We start from the raw sequence: 17,127 nt of genomic DNA, 5'->3' as shown, positions 1-17,127 counted from the left end.
AACTTCTTTTTGTTATTTTAAAATTTTGTCTGCCATTAACCATGGTTACTTAAAATTTCTTCGGAGAGCTTCAAATGTCTAAGAAATTCTTAAGTGTCTTCTTTTAAAGTTGCTCATCATGTAGATGTAGTTTATTTTTGAGTTAGCAAACTGGGATAGTGTTGTAGAATGGTGAAAAGCTATTGAACACAGCCCAGCTTTGTCAGACATAAAACAGTTGATGTGTGTCCTGCCTCTTTGTTGTGTGTGTCTACGATTTTTGTGGAGTGTATGCTTCAAAACTCTTTCCCTTTTTCTTTCTTTTTGTAAACTTCATATAGAGCCGCCATCCTTTGTGAAGAAGGTAGATCCTTCTTACTTAATGCTCCCAGGTGAATCAGCACGTCTGCATTGCAAGCTGAAGGGCTCACCTGTGATCCAGATCACTTGGTTCAAAAATAACAAAGAACTTAGTGAAAGTAACACAGTCCGAATGTCTTTTGTCAATTCTGAGGCAATCCTCGATATTACGGATGTCAAAGTTGAAGACAGTGGGAATTACTCGTGTGAGGCAGTGAACGATGTGGGCAGTGACAGCTGCAGCACTGAAATAGTTATTAAAGGTTTGTTGACTCCGTTTTGGTTTGTGATTTTTATGAGAGAAAAAAAAAATTGCTGTTCAGTTGCTTGGAGCAAGTCACTTACATAATGCTTTCATACTTTTGTAGAACCTCCTTCTTTCATCAAAACTCTTGAGCCTACAGACATAGTAAGAGGAACAAACGCCCTGCTTCAGTGTGAAGTCTCAGGCACTGGACCATTTGAAATTAGCTGGTTCAAGGATAAGAAGCAAATTCGAAGTAGTAAAAAGTACAGGCTGTTTTCTCAGAAGTCTCTTGTGTCCCTGGAGATCTTTTCTTTCAATAGTGCAGATGTTGGTGAATATGAATGCGTGGTGGCTAATGAAGTTGGGAAGTGTGGCTGTAGTGCTACACATTTGTTAAAAGGTTAGTGCTTTAAAAACTGATGTCCCTTTGATAAATTGTCAAAACTGCTTTCTTAAGACCTAGGGAATGAAAAACTGATATTTTCTCTTATCATATCTGTTAAAAATTGTTTTGTCTGGAACTGGGGAACAAAGCCAGTGGCTTTCACCCAATCTTTATTCTGAAACCAAAGCAAATATGTATTCTTGGATAGCGAAAGTCAATAATGTAATAAGCCATTTTTCTTGTATGCGCCTGTCTCTTAAGTTGCATTTCTTCTTAAACATTGCTTCTTCTTTTAATTAACTGACACTGTAGAACAGTAGTGTTTGAACAAGACAAATATAATCTAAGTAAAACTCTTTAAATGTAGCTGCTATTCAAAGTGTTTGGGAAGTGATGTTTTTGTATGCTCTCTTTCTTTAACTAGAACCACCAACTTTTGTAAAGAAAGTAGATGATTTCACTGCACTAGCAGGACAAACTGTGACCTTACAAGCTGCTGTGAGAGGCTCAGAACCCATTTCTGTCACGTGGCTGAAAGGACAAGAGGTCATCAAAGAAGATGGAAAGATCAAAATGAGCTTTTCCAATGGCGTGGCTGTCTTAATACTCCCTGATGTTCAGATTCATTTTGGTGGCAAATACACATGTCTGGCTGAAAATGAAGCCGGAAGCCAAACATCTGTTGGGGAATTAGTAGTCAAAGGTTCGTGTAGGAACTTTCTGACTTTGATGTGCTGTTGTGCATTTAAAGTGAAACCCTAAGACACACTTAGAAATCCTAACTCTTTAATACTCTTGTAGAACCTGCCAAAATCATTGAGCGAGCTGAATTGATTCAGGTGACAGCAGGCGACCCAGCCACCCTGGAGTATACAGTCTCAGGCACTCCAGAACTCAAGCCCAAATGGTACAAAGATGGGAGACCCTTGGTTGCCAGTAAAAAGTACCGACTGAGCTTTAAGAACAATGTGGCCCAACTCAAATTTTATTCAGCTGAACTGCATGACAGTGGCCAGTACACGTTTGAGATTTCTAATGAGGTGGGCAGCAGCTCCTGCGAGACAACATTCACTGTGTTAGGTTCGTATCTTTAGAAAAATGTGCTGTCTATTCTTTTGAAATCCACCAGACAGCCACAGATAAGTCATTGAGCTCTGTCTCTCCTTTCTTGTTCCATGAACAGATCGTGATATTGCTCCATTTTTTACCAAACCCTTACGCAACGTGGATAGTGTGGTTAGCAGCACCTGCAGGCTGGACTGCAAAATCGCTGGCTCCCTGCCAATGAGGGTGTCATGGTTTAAGGATGGCAAAGAAATCGCTTCTTCCGACAGATACAGAATAGCATTTGTGGAAGGCACAGCCTCTTTGGAAATCAGCAAAGTAGACATGAATGATGCAGGCAACTTCACTTGCCGAGCCACAAACTCCGTGGGAAGCAAAGACACTAGTGGAGCCTTGATTGTGCAAGGTTGGCTGGGACTTTACATTCCATTCTTGGGGTAGACAGTGTTCAGTTGTAAGTCATTTTGTTCTAGCTGGTGCCTCATAACTCTTGGTCATTCTTTCTTGTACCCCTTCTTTAGAGCCACCCAGTTTTGTAACTAAACCTGCATCAAAGGATGTTCTGCCTGGCTCTGCTGTCTGCCTGAAAAGCACTTTCCAAGGGTCCACTCCTCTCACAATCAGATGGTATAAAGGCGACAAAGAGCTGGTGTCTGGTGGAAGCTGCTATATCACCAAGGAAGCTTTAGAGAGTTCCTTGGAACTCTATGCAGTGAAGACCTCCGATTCAGGCACCTATACTTGCAAAGTCAGCAACGTTGCTGGAGGCGTGGAGTGCAGTGCAAACTTGTTTGTAAAAGGTTTGCATTGTTTTCTCGGCATCTTTTATACCACACTGGTTATATAAATTCTTCCTTCTTTCTCGTTTCTTAATAACTTCCTTCCTTCCACAGAACCAGCTACCTTTGTGGAAAAGTTGGAACCATCACAACTCCTAAAGAAGGGAGATGCCACCCAGTTAGCCTGCAAAGTAACTGGTACCCCTCCGATTAAAATAACATGGTTCGCAAATGACAGAGAAATTAAGGACAGCAGCAAACACACAATGTCTTTTGTGGAGTCCACTGCAGTTCTGAGACTCACAGATATTGCCATAGAAGACAGTGGGGAGTACATGTGTGAAGCTCAGAATGAGGCGGGCAATGATCACTGCAGTAGCATTATCATAGTCAAAGGTTTGTTTTCCCTTTGCCCTTAGATCACCAAAGTCATTGGCCTGTCATCCAGACCACACCTCTGTTAACTCAAAGTATTTCTTTTCTGCTATAGAATCACCTTACTTTACTAAGGAATTTAAGCCAATTGAAGTGTTGAAGGAGTATGATGTCATGTTGTTGGCTGAAGTGGCAGGGACACCTCCCTTTGAAATCACTTGGTTCAAAGACAACACAACCTTGCGAAGTGGCAGAAAGTATAAAACCTTCATTCAGGATCAGTTGGTTAGCCTCCAGATCCTTAAGTTTGTAGCTGCGGATGCTGGTGAATACCAGTGCCGGGTGACCAACGAGGTGGGCAGCAGCACCTGCAGTGCCAAGGTGACCTTAAGAGGTTAGTGTCAGATCAAACAATGGCTCTTCTCTAGAATTGACTCTTTGAACAGCCAGTTAATACCTAGAGCTGGTATTGATTGAGAATTCATTCTTCTATTAGAACCTCCATCCTTTGTAAAGAAGATTGAGAGCACCAGCTCCCTCCGAGGAGGCACGGCCGCCTTCCAGGCCACTCTGAAGGGTTCCTTGCCAATCACAGTGACTTGGCTAAAAGACAATGATGAAATCACTGAAGATGATCATGTGAGAATGACCTTTGAGAACAACGTGGCTAGTCTGTACCTCAGTGGCATAGAAGTCAAGCATGATGGGAAATATGTCTGCCAGGCCAAAAATGATGCAGGGATACAAAGATGTTCCGCACTGCTATCAGTAAAAGGTTGGTTCAGAAAGCTTTCCTGGGAATTGAGGGGGAAATGCAGATATAAACCTTTGAGAGGAGCCGTTCACCATCCACCTCTATCCTTTTGTTCTCAACAGAACCTGCAACAATCACTGAGGAGGCTGTATCTATAGATGTCACCCAAGGGGACCCAGCCACCTTACAGGTTAAATTTTCAGGGACAAAAGAGATTACAGCCAAATGGTATAAAGATGGCCAAGAACTGACTCTGGGCCCAAAATACAAAATCAGTGTCACAGACACAGTGTCAATACTGAAGATTATTTCTACAGAAAAGAAGGATAGCGGAGAATATGCCTTTGAGGTCCAAAATGATGTTGGGAGGAGCAGCTGCAAGGCCAGCATTAACGTTTTAGGTTGGTATTGCTCTTCTAACCAGAGAGGAACAGGGCATTTTAATGCTTCTTCCTCGCTTCCAATTTAAGGGAAAATATAAATAGGCAGTTAACACGTTTTCTTTTTCTTCTTCATTGAATAGACCTTATTATACCTCCTTCGTTCACCAAAAAGCTGAAGAAAATGGACAGCATTAAAGGGTCTTTTATTGACTTAGAATGTATAGTGGCTGGATCACATCCCATAAGCATCCAGTGGTTCAAAGATGACAAAGAAATACCAGCAAGTGAAAAATACAAATTCTCTTTTCATGATAACACTGCCTTTTTGGAAATCAGTCACCTGGAAGGTACAGACAGCGGAATATACACTTGTTCTGCCACTAATAAGGCAGGGCACAACCAGTGCAGTGGTCATCTGACCGTCAAAGGTTGGCGACTTTTATTTCTATCTCAAGAATTTTTATTTCTTGATTCTTAAACCTTCCCTGTTCAGATCTACAACAAATCTTTCTCCTTTTGTTTCTTGTCCTTCCACCCCAGAACCCCCTTACTTCGTGGAGAATCCACAGTCACAGGATGTGAATCCTAGCACAAGAGTTCAATTAAAGGCTCTTGTTGGAGGCACTGCCCCCATGTCGATAAAGTGGTTCAAGGACAATAAAGAACTGCACTCGGGAGCAGCTCGCTCAGTGTGGAAGGATGACACCTCCACCATCCTTGAGCTCTTTTCAGCCAAAGCTGCTGATGCTGGGACCTACATTTGCCAACTAAGCAACGATGTTGGCATAGCCACCAGTAAAGCCACGCTCTTTGTGAAAGGTCTGCTCCCATCACCTCCTCGTTTTCGTGTCTACCTCAATTTTCTTGATGGGGGCCTGGGAATAGGAAAGAGGCTTAAGAAGGTAGTTTTTCTTGTTGGCCTTTGTTTTTGAAATGTTGAACATCACACTCTCTTTTTCCATCTTTAGAACCACCTCAATTCATTAAGAAGCCCAGTCCAGTGTTAGTGCTGAGAAATGGACAATCCACAACATTTGAATGCCAGATAACAGGCACTCCTGAAATCAGAGTTTCTTGGTATCTGGATGGGAATGAAATAACAGATGCTAGGAAGTACGGCATATCCTTCGTGGATGGTTTAGCCACTTTCCAAATTTCTGGTGCCAGGGTAGAAAATAGTGGGACTTACGTCTGCGAAGCTCGAAATGATGCAGGCACAGCCAGCTGCAGCATTGAATTAAAAGTGAAAGGTTTGTGCTCGGAATCTGTTTCCATTTTGTTTGTGCTTCCTCGTTGGCCTCAGGGCTCTGCTTGAGTAAGCACCTCTCTGTTCTCCTTTTGAATCTTTAGAACCTCCCACCTTTATCAGAGAGCTGAAGCCTGTGGAAGTAGTGAAAGATAGCGATGTGGAGTTGGAATGTGAAGTTGCAGGAACATCTCCATTTGAAGTCACTTGGCTGAAGAATAACAAAGAAATTCGAAGTGGCAAAAAATACATGTTGAGCGACAGGGTATCTGTGTTTAACCTCCACATAACCAAATGTGACCCTTCAGACACTGGTGAATATCAGTGCATTATATCCAACGAAGGCGGCAGCTGCTCTTGCAGTACTAGAGTTGCCCTGAAAGGTCAGTCATGTGCCCCACAAGTAGGCTACTGAACAGCAGTTCAAATGTTCTTTTATTTCATGATTATGGATGGGAGTTGAAATATACCTCTTCTTTTCACCCTTTCTCATTTGCTCACAGAACCACCTTCGTTTACCAAGAAGATAGACAATGTCACTACCGTTTTGAAAAGTTCTGCCACCTTTCAGAGTACTGTGGCGGGCTCTCCCCCCATTTCAATAACCTGGCTCAAGGATGATCAGATTTTTGATGAAGATGATAATGTTCACATTTCATTTGTGAACAACATGGCCACACTGCAGATCACAAGTGTGGATAATGGACACAGTGGCAGATACACCTGTCAAGCCAAGAATGAGTCAGGAGTTGAGAAGTGTTACGCCTTCCTTTTAGTGCAAGGTCTGTAGGATATTCTCTTGAAAAACAAGTCTATAGAGACAGTTTGACACGCACATCTTATTTCTGGTTGCGTGCTTGATGTAATTTGTTCACACTTTTGTTCTTACTGCAGAACCTGCTCAAATCATAGAGAAAGCCAAATCAGTTGATGTTACTGAAAAAGATCCAGTGACCTTGGAATGTGTGGTGGCAGGCACACCAGAACTCAGAGTGAAATGGCTTAAAGATGGGAAACAAATTGTACCCAGTAGATATTTCTCAATGAGTTTTGAAAACAATGTGGCCAGTTTTAGGATTCAGTCAGTCATGAAGCAAGACAGTGGCCAATATACTTTCAAGGTGGAAAATGACTTTGGAAGTAGCAGCTGTGACGCCTACCTCAGAGTGCTAGGTGTGTATATGTGCCCGAGTATCTCCAAGTTTAAATCCTTTGTGAACAAAGAGCAATGCACTGATGGATGTATTTTGCTGTTTACATTGGACAGATCAAGATATTCCTCCATCATTTACCAAAAAGTTGACCAAAATGGATAAAGTTCTGGGCTCTTCTATTCACATGGAGTGCAAAGTTTCTGGATCACTTCCTATTACTGCCCATTGGTTTAAGGATGGCAAAGAAATATCTACAAGTGCAAAATACAAACTTGTGTGTCATGAGAATACTGTGTCCCTGGAAGTTAGCAATCTGGAATTAGAGGACACTGCAAATTACACCTGCAAGGTGTCCAATGTAGCAGGAGATGATGCATGCAGTGGCATCTTAACTGTGAAAGGTTAGAATTTCTTTATGTCTTCTTAATTTGTCTTCGTGGATGTCTAAAAAATAGATTACTCTTACTTTTCTTTTAAAACTAAAATCTTAATCATTTGGTTTCTTTGGATATATATGGATTGAGTTTAAGAAATATTTAGGCATTGCCTCTTTTCAGTATATTTTCAAAAATAATTCAGAAAGTTCAATTAAATGGATCTCTCTCGAAAATCTGCAGAACCACCAAGTTTCCTAGTGAAGCCTGAGCGGCAGCAAGCCGTACCTGATTCTACAGTAGAATTCAAGGCGGTACTGAGAGGAACACCACCATTTAAAACAAAATGGTTTAAGGATGATGTGGAACTCGTCTCTGGACCTAAATGCTTCATTGGCTTGGAGGGATCAACTAGCTTTCTAAATCTGTACTCAGTGGATGCTTCCAAGACGGGACAATACACTTGCCATGTTACCAACGATGTTGGTAGTGACTCTTGCACTACAATGTTACTTGTGACAGGTGTGCACGCTTGATTGTTTCATGTGTTTGTCTGACCCGAGGCTCTGTTTTTGTGGTCTGTAACAATGTGTCTAGCCAATCAAGAAAGGGTGTTCTTTCTAGCAGGGTAGATGGTATCTGCCAGACTTTACTCATGTTTTTCTCTTTCTTGTGTACTGTATAATTTAACATGTGTTCTTCATTTCGGTTCCCTCATAACCCCCTCTTTTCTGACTCTATAGAACCTCCGAAGTTTGTAAAGAAATTAGAAGCCTCCAAAATAGTGAAAGCAGGTGACTCTGCACGACTTGAATGCAAGATAACGGGATCCCCCGAAATCAGAGTTACATGGTATCGAAATGAACATGAAATTACAGCCAGTGACAAGTACAGAATGACTTTCATTGACTCTGCGGCTGTCATACAGATGAACAATCTTGGTACTGAGGACAGTGGAGATTTCATTTGTGAGGCTCACAACCCTGCGGGCAGCACTAGCTGCAGTACCAAGGTTATAGTAAAAGGTAGAAATCTCATTTAATGTTGCTTACTAACTGACATCCTGAGTAGTTAACTGAAACTTCTCGAGATCAGAGTTCTGATTCTTTTTATTGTCATTAGCGTTTCCATCTGAGATAGCAGAATATTTTCCAACACTTCGATTATTTCCCTTTTCAGATATTATATCTTAAGCCATTCTCTCTGTAGCTAGTTATTCTGGAATTTGGTTTTCCTTATCATTCAAAGGCCATAAGTCTGATCACTTCAATAGGTTGTCCAAACATCTGATTATTCAGCATAGGCAACAACAAAACTAAAGTAGGCATCTTTAGTCTTTCCCCTTCATTAACCTTAAAAATGTGCTAATGTGTTATCATCCTCACTTTGTACCACTAGTAACTGAGACTGTTCATCACATGCACATACATTTTCAGTTCAAACAATTTGTTTAATTATGCACTTAAAACAGATCTATTACATTTTTTTCCTTTCTCAAGAACCAGTTCCCATTAATTAACAACTATATGTCTATAGCCTGGTACAAATAGAAAAAGTATTTCCATTTTTTAATTATGTAAGCCAAGATGGCAAAATCACTGCAAAAATATTTGCTGAAATGAAAGACTTAGATTACAGTTGTTACAATGACTTCCAAGTGTCTCAGTTGTTCAGCATATACAAAAAGATTCATGTTTAAACTCGTAATTCCATACCTCATGCAAATAATATCTATTGACATATACAAGTTCAATTTTTGTATCTTTGTAGTCCAAGAGTAGAGTAGATAAAATACTGAACTGCTCAGCCATGCTGTCTAGGAGCTACCTGGGTGCTCCACCTACGAAGTGGATTACGTTAGCACAGCTGGTTGCCTCTATGGTGCAGCTGATGCTCAATAGTGAGCAATAGTGCCAGGCACCATGTATCCATTATAGTGTCTTAAACCTAGCTTCCAGCTTTTAACTAAAATCTTTAATTCTATGAAATTAAATAGTTTACCTCATGAGGAACTCTTGTTTTTTACAGAACCACCTGTTTTTAGCAGCTTCCCTCCTGTAGTAGAAACCCTTAAAAATACTGAAGTTAGTCTTGAATGTGAACTCTCTGGAACACCACCATTTGAGGTGGTATGGTACAAAGACAAGCGCCAACTTCGAAGCAGCAAGAAGTACAAGATTGCAGCCAAAAACTTCCATGCAAGTATTCACATTCTCAACGTTGACTCTTCAGACATTGGGGAATACCACTGCAAAGCCCAGAATGAAGTGGGAAGTGATACTTGCATTTGTATTATAAAATTAAAAGGTAAGCATATTTCCTGACCATGGCAGAAATATCAGGAATGTGCAAAAAGAGATTTTTTTTCTTCTCTCCCCCATTGTCTGAACAATCTCTTCAATCATCTCCATCCATCTTTTCCTGTTCAGAACCACCAAGATTCATTTCCAAACTAACCAGCCTCACAGTTGTAGCCGGCGAGCCTGCTGAGTTGCAAGCGTCCATAGAAGGAGCCCAGCCTATTTCTGTCCAGTGGCTTAAAGAGAAAGAAGTGATTAGAGAAAGTGAAAACATCAAAATTACATTTGTAGAAAACATTGCAACACTGCAGTTTGCAAAAACAGAGCCAGCAAATGCTGGAAAGTATATCTGTCAAGTGAAGAATGACGGAGGAATGCGGGAGAACATGGCCACGTTGACTGTTTTAGGTTGGTACAGTGGTGCCCTGACAGACACTACCAGCTGCTACAATGAGTCACTGGCTGACTCTTGCAGAATTTCTTCTTGGGGCCATAATGATCACCAGCTATTGGAAAGGTGTAAAGGATAGACATAATCTTTCAGATATTCGTTTCTATCCTGTGAGCCTAACCCCTCCCAAAAAAAACTCCCTGTATTTTATTGCTGATTCCTTTTCTAGAAGGATTTACAAAAATAATCTCAGCTGTGTTAAGCATTGCATGATTGGGAGCAGAGGATATGCTCCAAGGTAATTTTGCTTCCCAAATGCGTGGGTGTTAAAGCTCACGAGCACTCCAAAGATCAATTTGTACTCTCATCTTTGGATACCTTAAGTGTAAATTAAACAATTATTGTTGCAACTTTCAAAAATTATCTTTTGTACCTAAATTGGAATTCACATAATAGGTAGCCTTTACTCTAAAGAAGGTTAAATATCAATCAATATACATTGTCTAATATGCAGTATCTAAGAAGCTTAGTGTACAAGCATATATTCCTTGATAATTATTATTTTGTAACTGCATATAATAATGGAATAACTTCTTTAATATTGAGAGAAGAGAGTTCACATGCTAAGATAGCCATCTTATCAGGGAAAACAATCTGAGTGGATTTACTAGCAATGATTTAATAGAGATTATTGACTTTGACAAATGTGTATCATTTATTTCAGAGCCCGCAATCATTGTTGAGAAGGCAGGACCAATGACAGTGACAGTAGGAGAAACTTGCACTTTGGAGTGTAAGGTGGCTGGCACTCCTGAACTCTCAGTTGAATGGTACAAGGATGGCAAGCTGTTGACCAGCAGCCAAAAGCACAAATTTAGTTTCTACAACAAAATCTCTTCCTTAAAGATTCTCTCCGTTGAAAGGCAAGATGCAGGCACATATACTTTCCAGGTTCAAAACAATGTTGGAAAAAGCAGCTGTACAGCTGTGGTCGATGTCTCAGGTTAGTTCTGATCTTTTCTCCCTGGTTGCTTGTGCAAATTGATTTTATAGGTTTTCTTCTTTCATGTCTCTTAAGTCATGATGAGTCTTCTGCCTTTCCTCATGCAGACCGCATGGTTCCTCCCTCTTTCACACGAAGACTAAGAGATATCGGCGGGGTGCTGGGTACCTCTTGCATCTTGGAGTGCAAAGTAGCTGGATCATCACCTATCTCTGTTGCCTGGTTTCATGAGAAAACTAAGATTGTCAGTGGAGCAAAGTACCAAACCACATTTTCAGACAATGTCTGTACCTTACAGTTGAATTCTCTGGATTCTTCAGATATGGGCAACTACACATGTGTGGCTGCCAATGTTGCTGGGTCTGATGAGTGTCGGGCAATGCTGACGGTACAAGGTCAGTGTTAGACAAATCTGTAAAGAATTTTAAACAAGTTGCTTTTTGTTGCATATCTAAGTTTTGATACACTCTCAAAAGAGCTCTTACTTGTATTCAAATGCATATTTGAATTTGAAGCTTACAGGGTCTTTCAATTGTCTTCTTTGTCTCTTCAGAGCCACCTTCTTTTGTGAAGGAACCTGAGCCTTTCGAAGTTCTACCAGGCAAAAATGTAACCTTCACAAGTGTCATTAGAGGAACCCCTCCATTCAAAGTTGGCTGGTTCAGAGGTGCCAGGGAATTGGTAAAAGGAGACAGGTGCAATATCTATTTTGAAGACACTGTGGCAGAACTGGAATTATTTAACGTAGACATATCTCAGAGTGGGGAATATACCTGTGTAGTTTCCAATGACGCTGGCCAAACTTCCTGTACCACTCGCCTCTTTGTGAAAGGTTTGTTCAAGTGCATTCATTTTATTTTCTGTTTGCCAACAGTCCCTTTGTACTTTGTGCTTAACTGCCATGTTTTGTCACTTACCAGAACCAGCTGCATTTGTGAAGAAACTAGGTGACCAGTCAGTAGAACCAGGAAAGTCCATAATTTTGGAGAGTACCTACACAGGAACACTTCCAATTTCAGTCACCTGGAAAAAGGATGGCTTTAACGTAACTCCATCTGAGAGATGCAGCATAGTCACAACAGAAAAGTCTTGCATCCTGGAAGTTCTGAACAGTACAAAAGGAGATGCAGGACAGTATTCCTGTGAGATTGAAAATGAGGCAGGAAGGGATGTTTGTGAAGCACTGGTGTCCACATTAGGTTTGTTATCTTCTCTCTTCGTTTTCCTTCGCCTAAGGATGTTGGATGCTCTTTTTTTTTAACCACTGTTGCTGATGATGAGCCTTTCTTCTCTAGAACCGCCCTACTTTGTAACGGAGCTGGAACCTCTGGAGGCATCAGTGGGAGATTCTGTCTCTTTACAATGCCAAGTTGCTGGAACACCAGAAATAACAGTCTCTTGGTACAAAGGAGACACCAAGTTACGGTCGACTCCTGAATACAGGACCTACTTCACAAACAACGTGGCCACACTTGTTTTTAATAAAGTTAATATCAATGACAGTGGGGAGTACACATGTATGGCAGAAAATAGCATAGGAACTGCTGCTTCTAAGACCATCTTCAGAATTCAAGGTGATGATATTAATTTAGAAATTAAGAAAACTTCTTTTTATCTTATCTCTGTCTTCTTTAGGGGGAACTTTTATTCCATGTGCTAACATTTCAGGTTTTGCTTATCTTTCTGCAGAGCGCCAACTCCCACCTTCCTTTGCAAGACAATTAAAGGATGTTGAACAAACCGTTGGGTTACCAGTTACACTCACTTGCCGATTAAATGGCTCTGCACCCATTCAAGTGTGCTGGTATAGAGATGGGGTACTTTTAAGAGATGATGAAAATCTACAGACATCCTTTGTAGATAATGTGGCAACTTTAAAAATTTTGCAAACTGACTTGAGTCACTCTGGCCAGTACTCTTGCTCAGCTTCCAATCCACTTGGAACAGCATCTTCTAGCGCTAGACTAACAGCAAGAGGTTTGTCCTCTTATCATTTCTTCTCTTTGCAAGTCATAAGTCCTTATTTTGTTGTCACAGTAGGAATGATCAATGGGTCAAAGCAAAACTATGGTGCCTTTTCTTCTCATCTTTCAGAACCTAAGAAATCTCCCTTCTTTGATATCAAGCCTGTGTCTATTGATGTTATTGCTGGAGAAAGTGCTGATTTTGAGTGCCACGTCACTGGCGCTCAACCAATGCGAATCACTTGGTCCAAAGATAACAAGGAGATCCGCCCTGGAGGAAACTATACAATCACATGTGTGGGAAACACTCCCCATCTGAGAATTCTTAAAGTAGGCAAAGGTGACTCAGGTCAATATACTTGCCAAGCAACCAATGATGTTGGCAAAGACATGTGCTCAGCTCAACTGAGTGTGAAAGGTACCATTACACATTTTATCAGTACTTGTTCTTTACCATATATATGTCATTCTTCTCTAAAACTTTCTTTTAATTTTTAAATGCTTGAGATAAATTAACTGGGTCATAATGAAATATGTGTTAGTACTGGAGGAAGCATTAATAAAAGCCCTGTTTTCTCTTTATGTTGTTCTTGAAGTTGGTGTATCTCTACATAATTCTATCAACAGTGTTGTTTAAATGAAATCTGTTAAGCGTCATTTCAACTAAGTATATTTCATTTTCCATTCTTTCTTGTTGCACAATGAGTTGTTGAGTCTTGGTCAAATATATCTGTAGTGTGTTAACTCATCTGTTTAGCTTATGTATCTGAACTACAAAAATATAGCAACAAATTTTCTATTAAGATTCTGACATATTAACTCATAAAAGGTAATTTTTGTTGCCACCACATTCTAAAGAACACTGTTCTTATTAACACACAGATTTAAAATTATTTTATGGGATCTTCAAGTACAAAGAGAAGCTATTATAACAGGAAAACATCCTTTACTGACCTTTCCTTTTGGTTTACTAGAACCTCCGAAGTTTGTTAAGAAATTAGAAGCTTCAAAAGTGGCAAAACAGGGAGAATCCATCCAGCTGGAATGTAAAATAAGTGGTTCTCCTGAAATCAAAGTTTTGTGGTTCCGCAACGACAATGAACTTCATGAAAGTTGGAAATATAACATGTCCTTTGTGAACTCTGTGGCTCAGCTCACGATCAACGAAGCCAGCGCAGAGGACAGTGGGGACTACATCTGTGAAGCTCATAATGGTGTCGGTGACGCCACGTGTAGTACAGCGCTGACAGTTAAAGGTGAGACATGAAGCTTCTTTCTTAATTCTCCTCTAATTTGGCATAAGATGTCATGAGACCCACCATAAAATGGGTAGTTAAGGTCATTCTTTAGTCTAGTGTCATGAATTGTCATTTCTTGTGGGAATGTGTCCTGTCACGTTGTCACATCAGTCATTCTTTATGACATTAGGTTCATAGAAATCAATTCCACATTATAGAATCTTGAAATCCAGAAGCTAAGTTTTTATAAGCAGATGCACTCATTGTTTACCTATTTTTTTTCTGGTAGCACCACCTGTTTTCACCCAGAAGCCTTCTCCAGTAGGGGCCCTGAAAGGCTCTGATGTGATCCTCCAATGTGAAATTTCGGGAACTCCTCCATTTGAAGTGATATGGGTTAAAGACCGAAAGCAAGTTCGAAGCAGCAAGAAATTCAAAATTACTTCAAAAAATTTTGATGCAAGTCTTCATATCCTCAATCTTGAAGCCTCTGACATAGGAGAATATCACTGTAGAGCTACCAACGAGGTGGGAAGTGACACATGTGTTTGTGCTGTCAAGTTCAAAGGTTTGTACACACAGGCACAAAATATACACCTTTTTCCTCTTTTCTTGCTTGACTAGTAATTTATGTGGAGACTTTGATTCTCATATTAGTTTCTCTAACTATGAATTTCTTTCATTAGAGCCTCCACGATTCGTGAAAAAGCTAAGTGACACTTCAACTCTTATTGGGGAAGCTGTTGAGTTACGGGCTGTGGTTGAAGGCTTCCAGCCCATCTCTGTTGTCTGGCTGAAAGATAAAGGCGAAGTGATTAGAGAGAGTGAAAACACTAGGATTTCATTCACTGACAATGTTGCAACTCTCCAACTGGGGAGTCCAGAAGCTTCTAATTCTGGAAAATATGTGTGCCAAATCAAAAATGATGCTGGAATGAGAGAATGCTCAGCCATCTTGACTGTACTAGGTCAGTAGCAAAGCAGAAACCAAGCAAAATCCAAGTTCATTGATCCATGATCATGTTCCGTAAATATCCTTCTTTTCCAACAATGCTTTAGTGATATGGTTTCAAAGATCTCTGTTCTCAATGCAATACCTTTGCTCTTGTAGAACCAGCCAGAATCATAGAGAAACCAGAACCCATGAGTGTCACAACTGGAAATCCTTTTGCACTAGAATGTGTAGTGGCCGGAACACCAGAGCTTTCAGCCAAGTGGTTCAAAGATGGAAGAGAACTATCTGCAGACAGCAGACATCACATTACATTTGTCAAACAGGTGGCCTCCTTGAAGATCCCCTCTGCAGAAATGAGTGACAAGGGGTTATATAGCTTTGAGGTGAAAAACAGTGTGGGCAAAAGTAATTGCACTGTCTCAGTCCATGTGTCTGGTGAGTAAAATCAGATTGTTGTAAATGCATCCATTATTCTTGAAAAGGGGGGAGGGGCGGTGCAGAATGTCAGGCTTCTCCCTAATTGGAAAACTGCCCTTTCCACCTAGATCGAGTTGTGCCTCCTTCCTTCATCCGCAAGCTGAAAGACTTGAACTCCACCCTGGGTGGCTCGGTTGTTTTGGAGTGCCATGTCTCTGGCTCGGCTCCAATTTCAGTTGGCTGGTTTCAGGATGGAAATGAGATTGTTAGTGGACCAAACTGTCAGTCCAGCTTCTCAGAAAATGTCTGTACTTTGCGTCTGAGCTCATTGGAGCCCTCCAACACAGGCACATACACGTGTGTGGCTGCCAACATGGCTGGTTCTGCCGAATGCTCAGCAGTTCTGACTGTACAAGGTCAGTGTGAAAGATCAGACCAGCTGCTTCTTCAGCCTCCTTCCCCCTGACTTCATGTCTGCCCTGCCTGCCATGTCTTTGTTTGATCTTGATTTGTAGTCTTGCTTCAAGTAGCAGAAGCATGTCTCACATGGATTTGTTTCTCTCTGAATCTCCTCTCCCCTGGGATATCCAGAGCCACCGTCTTTTGAACAAATCCCTGACTCTGTGGAAGTTCTGCCGGGAGTGAGCCTCACCTTCGCCTGTGTCATCCGAGGCACCCCTCCCTTCAAGGTGAAGTGGTTCAGAGGCAGCAGGGAACTGGTGCCAGGGGAGTCATGTGCCATCTCTCTTGAAGACTATGTCACAGAACTGGAGTTGTTTGAGCTGGAGCCGTTGCAAAGTGGAGACTACTCTTGTCTCGTCACTAATGATGCAGGCAGTGCTTCTTGTACCACACATCTTTTTGTGAAAGGTTTGCTCTCTTGCCTACAAATTGTACATCTTTTTTAAATTCCTTGGTCCCTGTTTGAGTATGTGAATTGTATCCTCATGTTTCTCTTTCTAGAACCAGCCACCTTTGTGAAAAGACTGGCTGATTTCAGTGTGGAAACAGGAAGCCCCATAGTTCTTGAGGCCACATACACTGGCACACCGCCTATCTCGGTGAGCTGGATGAAGAATGAGTATCCACTTTCACAGTCTGAGAATTGCAGTATTACCATGACAGAAAAATCTACAATCGTGGAAATTCTTGACAGCACAGTAGAAGATTATGCACAATACAGTTGCCTGATTGAAAATGAAGCTGGCCAGGATATTTGTGAAGCCCTGGTGTCTGTCTTAGGTGTGTTGATGGTTACTTCATTTGTTATTATTATTACTCCCTTCACTGTCTTTCTAAAGCATCTTCTTTGAGCTAAGATGGTTGATTGACCATCTTCTTCTGTGTCTTAGAACCACCCTTTTTCATTGAACCCCTGGAGCATGTGGAAGCAGCCATCGGAGAACCTGCAACATTGCAGTGTAAAGTAGATGGAACTCCAGAAATCCGCATTTCTTGGTATAAAGAACACACCAAACTACGATCAGCTCCTGCATATAAAATGCAGTTCAAAAATAACGTTGCCTCGTTAGTGATCAACAAAGTGGATCACAGTGATGTCGGAGAGTACACATGCAAGGCGGAAAACAGTGTGGGGGCAGTCGCTTCTTCAGCAGTGCTTGTCATCAAAGGTGATGATGGTTTTGTTTTTAACAGATATTTGCTGTGTGCTGACAGATCCATTTTCTCAGAAACATTAAAATGTTATCAGGTTAAAATATCTTGGCAATGTTGTCTGACTCCTCAATGAGAAGTATT

The 17,127-nt window shown here is 41.0% G+C and overlaps 1 protein-coding gene across 5 annotated transcripts in view; it reads left to right on the top strand.

Annotated features, from left to right (window-relative positions):
* The window catches only part of TTN (titin), a 262,852-nt gene that overhangs the window by 65,807 nt on the left and 179,918 nt on the right, over positions 1-17,127 (top strand). For 2 of the 5 annotated variants that reach the window (XM_040971800.1, XM_040971798.1), the window contains 36 exons: positions 321-602; positions 708-986; positions 1,396-1,674; positions 1,773-2,051; positions 2,155-2,442; positions 2,558-2,836; positions 2,930-3,211; positions 3,306-3,584; positions 3,687-3,965; positions 4,067-4,345; positions 4,468-4,755; positions 4,868-5,146; positions 5,296-5,577; positions 5,678-5,956; positions 6,077-6,355; positions 6,468-6,746; positions 6,841-7,128; positions 7,345-7,623; positions 7,845-8,126; positions 9,130-9,408; positions 9,531-9,809; positions 10,517-10,795; positions 10,903-11,190; positions 11,349-11,627; positions 11,716-11,994; positions 12,091-12,369; positions 12,485-12,772; positions 12,890-13,177; positions 13,734-14,015; positions 14,287-14,565; positions 14,684-14,965; positions 15,109-15,387; positions 15,498-15,785; positions 15,961-16,239; positions 16,333-16,611; positions 16,722-17,000. The exons of the other annotated variants lie outside the window; for them this stretch is intronic. In XM_040971800.1, the coding sequence (XP_040827734.1) occupies positions 321-602; positions 708-986; positions 1,396-1,674; positions 1,773-2,051; positions 2,155-2,442; positions 2,558-2,836; positions 2,930-3,211; positions 3,306-3,584; positions 3,687-3,965; positions 4,067-4,345; positions 4,468-4,755; positions 4,868-5,146; positions 5,296-5,577; positions 5,678-5,956; positions 6,077-6,355; positions 6,468-6,746; positions 6,841-7,128; positions 7,345-7,623; positions 7,845-8,126; positions 9,130-9,408; positions 9,531-9,809; positions 10,517-10,795; positions 10,903-11,190; positions 11,349-11,627; positions 11,716-11,994; positions 12,091-12,369; positions 12,485-12,772; positions 12,890-13,177; positions 13,734-14,015; positions 14,287-14,565; positions 14,684-14,965; positions 15,109-15,387; positions 15,498-15,785; positions 15,961-16,239; positions 16,333-16,611; positions 16,722-17,000 (10,125 nt within the window). The remainder of the gene's footprint in view (positions 1-320; positions 603-707; positions 987-1,395; positions 1,675-1,772; positions 2,052-2,154; positions 2,443-2,557; positions 2,837-2,929; positions 3,212-3,305; positions 3,585-3,686; positions 3,966-4,066; positions 4,346-4,467; positions 4,756-4,867; positions 5,147-5,295; positions 5,578-5,677; positions 5,957-6,076; positions 6,356-6,467; positions 6,747-6,840; positions 7,129-7,344; positions 7,624-7,844; positions 8,127-9,129; positions 9,409-9,530; positions 9,810-10,516; positions 10,796-10,902; positions 11,191-11,348; positions 11,628-11,715; positions 11,995-12,090; positions 12,370-12,484; positions 12,773-12,889; positions 13,178-13,733; positions 14,016-14,286; positions 14,566-14,683; positions 14,966-15,108; positions 15,388-15,497; positions 15,786-15,960; positions 16,240-16,332; positions 16,612-16,721; positions 17,001-17,127) is intronic. 5 annotated transcript variants of the gene reach the window in all.

The sequence above is a fragment of the Ochotona curzoniae genome, unplaced genomic scaffold (assembly GCF_017591425.1).
Source record: "Ochotona curzoniae isolate NIBS_2020 unplaced genomic scaffold, NIBS_Ocur_1.0 contig_2210, whole genome shotgun sequence".
Lineage (NCBI taxonomy): Eukaryota > Metazoa > Chordata > Mammalia > Lagomorpha > Ochotonidae > Ochotona > Ochotona curzoniae.
Note: the sequence above shows the minus strand (reverse complement) of the source record. Positions and strands in the feature narration are given on the sequence as shown.